This window comes from Arachis hypogaea, chromosome 19, assembly GCF_003086295.3.
Source record: "Arachis hypogaea cultivar Tifrunner chromosome 19, arahy.Tifrunner.gnm2.J5K5, whole genome shotgun sequence".
Taxonomy (NCBI): Eukaryota; Viridiplantae; Streptophyta; class Magnoliopsida; order Fabales; family Fabaceae; genus Arachis; species Arachis hypogaea.
The window spans coordinates 141,323,594-141,327,444 of record NC_092054.1 but is presented as its reverse complement, the minus strand read 5'-3'; the positions used below and the strand labels follow the sequence as shown (position 1 = coordinate 141,327,444).

Sequence of the window (3,851 nt, the reverse complement as noted above, 5' to 3'; positions counted from 1 at the left end):
CTAAGGAGAAATTGCGTGCATAAACCGTGGAGAGTCACCACGGTTTATGAAGAAATTCTTTTGCACATAAAACCCTGTGGGTCACCACGGTTTATGTGTGTGTGGCTATATAAGTAATCCGTGGAAGGTTAGAACGGATCATTTGGTAAGGAACAAAAAAAAAGGAAGTTGTTGTTGTGTTGAGAGGATTTGGCAAAACTTTGGAGGTTTGAAGGAGAAGTGGGTGGTGGAGCCAATGCAGGGTGAGGATCGCTTGTACCGACTAAATGGCGTCGCTCACGTGGCAGGATATATCGACGAAGAGGTTAGTTACTGTTTCTGTCGTTATTATTGTTATTAAAATTCATACTAATATAGCAATTGATATTATTAGGGATATTGTTAGTAAAAATATTTTATTATGTTTATTTGTATTGTTATTCTGATTAATGTTATTTACATAAATATTGATATTATTATGGTTACTGTCAATCCAAATGTGAGGCATTTATTAATATTGTCTACTGAATAATGCATATTTTATTATGTTTATTTATCTTGTAAGTCTGGTTAATAGTATTTTTCTAAAATATTTTGTTATAAATGTAAATATTTTATTGAATAATATTTTTTTCCTCTATTTATATTGAATAATATTTTTTTCGTCTATTTATATTGTTATAATATTTTTTTCCTCTAGAATCAATGAATTTAGTGTGACAAGTCTAATAATTTTTACGAAAATTATGTTTGGTGTTGTTTGTAATGGTTGTATGTTAAGGGATTTTGTTACCCACATTTTGCAGCCTAGTAGGGTTATTAGCGCCGTTAGGAGGCAGCAGAATATGCCCTTACATGACCGGATTATACCGTATCTGGAGACTGCCGGCTTGTATCATCTGGCTAGGCTAAACAGTCAGTGGTTCTGGGTTGATGAGTCTCTCCTTAGCGCATTTATTGAGCGGTGGCGTCCGGAGACCCACACGTTCCATATGCCATTTGGTGAGTGCACCATTACTTTACAGGATGTTGCGTATCAGCTGGGTTTGCCGATTGATGGTGTGCCCGTTAGTGGGTGCTTGACTGAATTTGAGAATCTGATGGAACACGGTAGACCAGCATGGGTGTGGTTTCGGGAGTTGTTCGGGGAGTTATCTCCACAGAGTAAAATCAAGCAGATGACAGTGTGCTACACATGGTTCCACGAGAGGTTCCGGGTTCTCCCTGCAGATGCTACTGATGAGACCGTGCATGTATACGCACGCGCTTATATCCTGATGTTGTTGTCGTCTCAGCTGTTTGCAGACAAGAACGCAAACAGGGTTCACCTTCGCTGGTTGCCTTATTTGGCATCGTTGGACGACTTGGGCAGATATAGCTGGGGCTCCGCTGCACTGGCCTGGTTGTATAGGTGTCTTTGTCGTGGAACAAACAGGAACGTCGTTAACTTGGCTGGGCCGCTACAGCTACTACAGTCTTGGATTTTCTGGAGGTTTCCCACTCTGAGGCCCACTGGCTTTGACCGGTTCGGGTTTCCTCTTGCTTCCAGGTAGGGTTTAGTATTATCTGTTAATAAATTTTAAATACATCATGTGTTATGGTTTGTTTTGACATCATTTCAATTAAAATTGTAGGTGGGCTGAGTTTGTGCCGAGGAACGATGCAGGGGCACAGAGATTACTTTCCGCACGCCTTGCACTGGATCGGCTGCGTGCCCACGATGTGAGTCATTTATTTATTACTGATACCTGTACTAGTTTTTGTTAAATGTCACTGTCTCAGCAAACTCTTACTGTTTCTATGCAGTTTGTGTGGGAGCCTTATTCTTCTGTTGATGTTGGTGCTGTCATTCATCCGGAGATTCTAGCTGACGAGCACCGACGGCTATGGACGGCCGTCACTAGCCTGATATATTTTGCTGCGATCGAGTGGCACCAGGTCGATAGGGTTCTACCCCAGTTCGGGGGGTGTTCAGCATCTTCCAGAGCCAGCTCTGAACATAGATTGGCTACATGCGAAGGATGGTAGGGGTAGGGACCGGTGGTTTCCTTCATATTATCAGGAGTGGCACCAGCATTGGGAGGACAGGCTTCGGTCAGTCATATGGGTCGATCGAGTCATGGACCCTGGTCCATCAGCAGAGTACCTGGACTGGTGGTGCCGTGTGGCGCACAGGTTCCTATCCCCAGATGTAGCATTTCAGGATCCGAGGCCGATTGTGCTGACTGAGGAGGCGCGTCACAGAGGGTCGTCGCAGGCACCTCCTAGAGTGCACGTTTATGACAGACCAGATAACAGACGAGTCGATCGGCGTCGCCGTATAGGGACCCGGACCACCGATCGCGAGTGGAGGGAGTTTGCGGACCGTTTGGAGGAGGATGTTCCTGGAGCTGAGCCTGGGGATGCAGTGGACTACTGTGTTCCTCGACGTAGAGGCAGACGGCCACCTGCGCGGCCTAACCGTCGAGGTGCGCCTGATAGAGGACCATCCGAGCAGGGGGACGGCAGTCATCACGTGCCCGGTGAGGAGGTAGTTGGATCAGCATCAGCTATGGATCGGCCGACGTTCGAGGTGGGTTCTAGCTCTCAGCTCTTTGGGAACGTTAGCCCACATGCTTTTGCCGAGTTTACTACCGCGGCTGTTGGGATGGACATTGATGATCCTGTTACTCAGTCCGAGTTCTACATGGACATAGCAGACATGCTTAGGGATGATGAAGATACCCATTATAGGCCACAGATGCCTGAGGAGCATGCCCAGTTTGCTGATCAGCAGCCCAGGAGTGACGATGTTCAGGCTCAGTTGGCAGTGGACCTCAACGAGCCTGCAGTTTCTCCGTCTGACCCATGGTTTGCGTTAGGAGGGACACCTGCCTCTGCTTTCAGCACCGTTCCCGCACAGCCCTCAGCACCAGAGGCAGATCAGAGACCTAGGCGTGTGAGGCGTCCTCCTTTGTGTGGTACCGGAGGTCACCTGCTTGGCCAGTTCGACGATGATGACAGTGACACCATTGAGGATTCTGATTAGTTATGTTATATGTTCCTGTCCGTTAGGGACTTTGTTATTTTATGTATTGAGCATGCTACTTAGTATTTATGGCTTTCAGACTTATGTTAAATGTTATTTTTCTTTTGACCAATCAGTTTGACCGGTTTCAGCTTCTTTGATATTTAGCTCTACGGTTTATATTATAATGCACAACATGAACGATACATTAATAGGTAAAATAACAGGAATTTATTCAATTGAAATTTTTGCATTAGATAAACATGTTGACAGTCACAGACTTAACCAACCATACATTACTAACATTATCTAGACCCTGATGCAACTGAAACATCATAGACTGCATAATACACGACATGAGATCTACGCATCCCCTCCACCACTCTGCAGTCTATGACAGTTCCTCCGCGTATGCCCAGGCTGACGGCATAGTCCACATCGCTTCGGCTGGTTCTCCTGAGACTGATCCATACTTCCACGGATCCTGGTTACCTTTGGACGACCTTCCTTTGCACGCCGCATATTAGGGTCAGGAATGATGGTAGGCCCAGCATATGGAGGCCATAGTCCTTCAGGGATAGGTGGGAGAAACCCCTCCTTGTAAACGTTGAACACCTCACTCATATGATACACCTCGTGAACATATGACGCCCAGTTAAGCCGGGAGTAGGTGCAACACGCAATGGCGTGGCAACAAGGATAATGCAGCGCCTGAAAGTGGCCACAGTCGCATCGGTGATCTTTAAGGGAGACTCTGTAGCTGCCCAGGGAGAAGTTGCCGGTTGGTGTTGTCTCCGCGACGGTGTACTCGGACTGCTGCCTGTCATATAATGTCACAGTGAAGCACCTCGAGTCTCTTAGGTTC

At 46.3% G+C, this 3,851-nt stretch overlaps 1 protein-coding gene across 1 annotated transcript; it reads left to right on the top strand.

Annotated features, from left to right (window-relative positions):
* Positions 1-235: 235 nt before the first annotated feature.
* LOC140182377 (serine/threonine-protein phosphatase 7 long form homolog) lies at positions 236-2,007 on the top strand. Its single transcript, XM_072228561.1, has 4 exons — positions 236-304; positions 786-1,528; positions 1,614-1,701; positions 1,762-2,007. Exons 1-4 carry the CDS (start codon positions 236-238, stop codon positions 2,005-2,007), a joined length of 1,146 nt encoding a protein of 381 aa, XP_072084662.1.
* Positions 2,008-3,851: the final 1,844 nt, after the last annotated feature.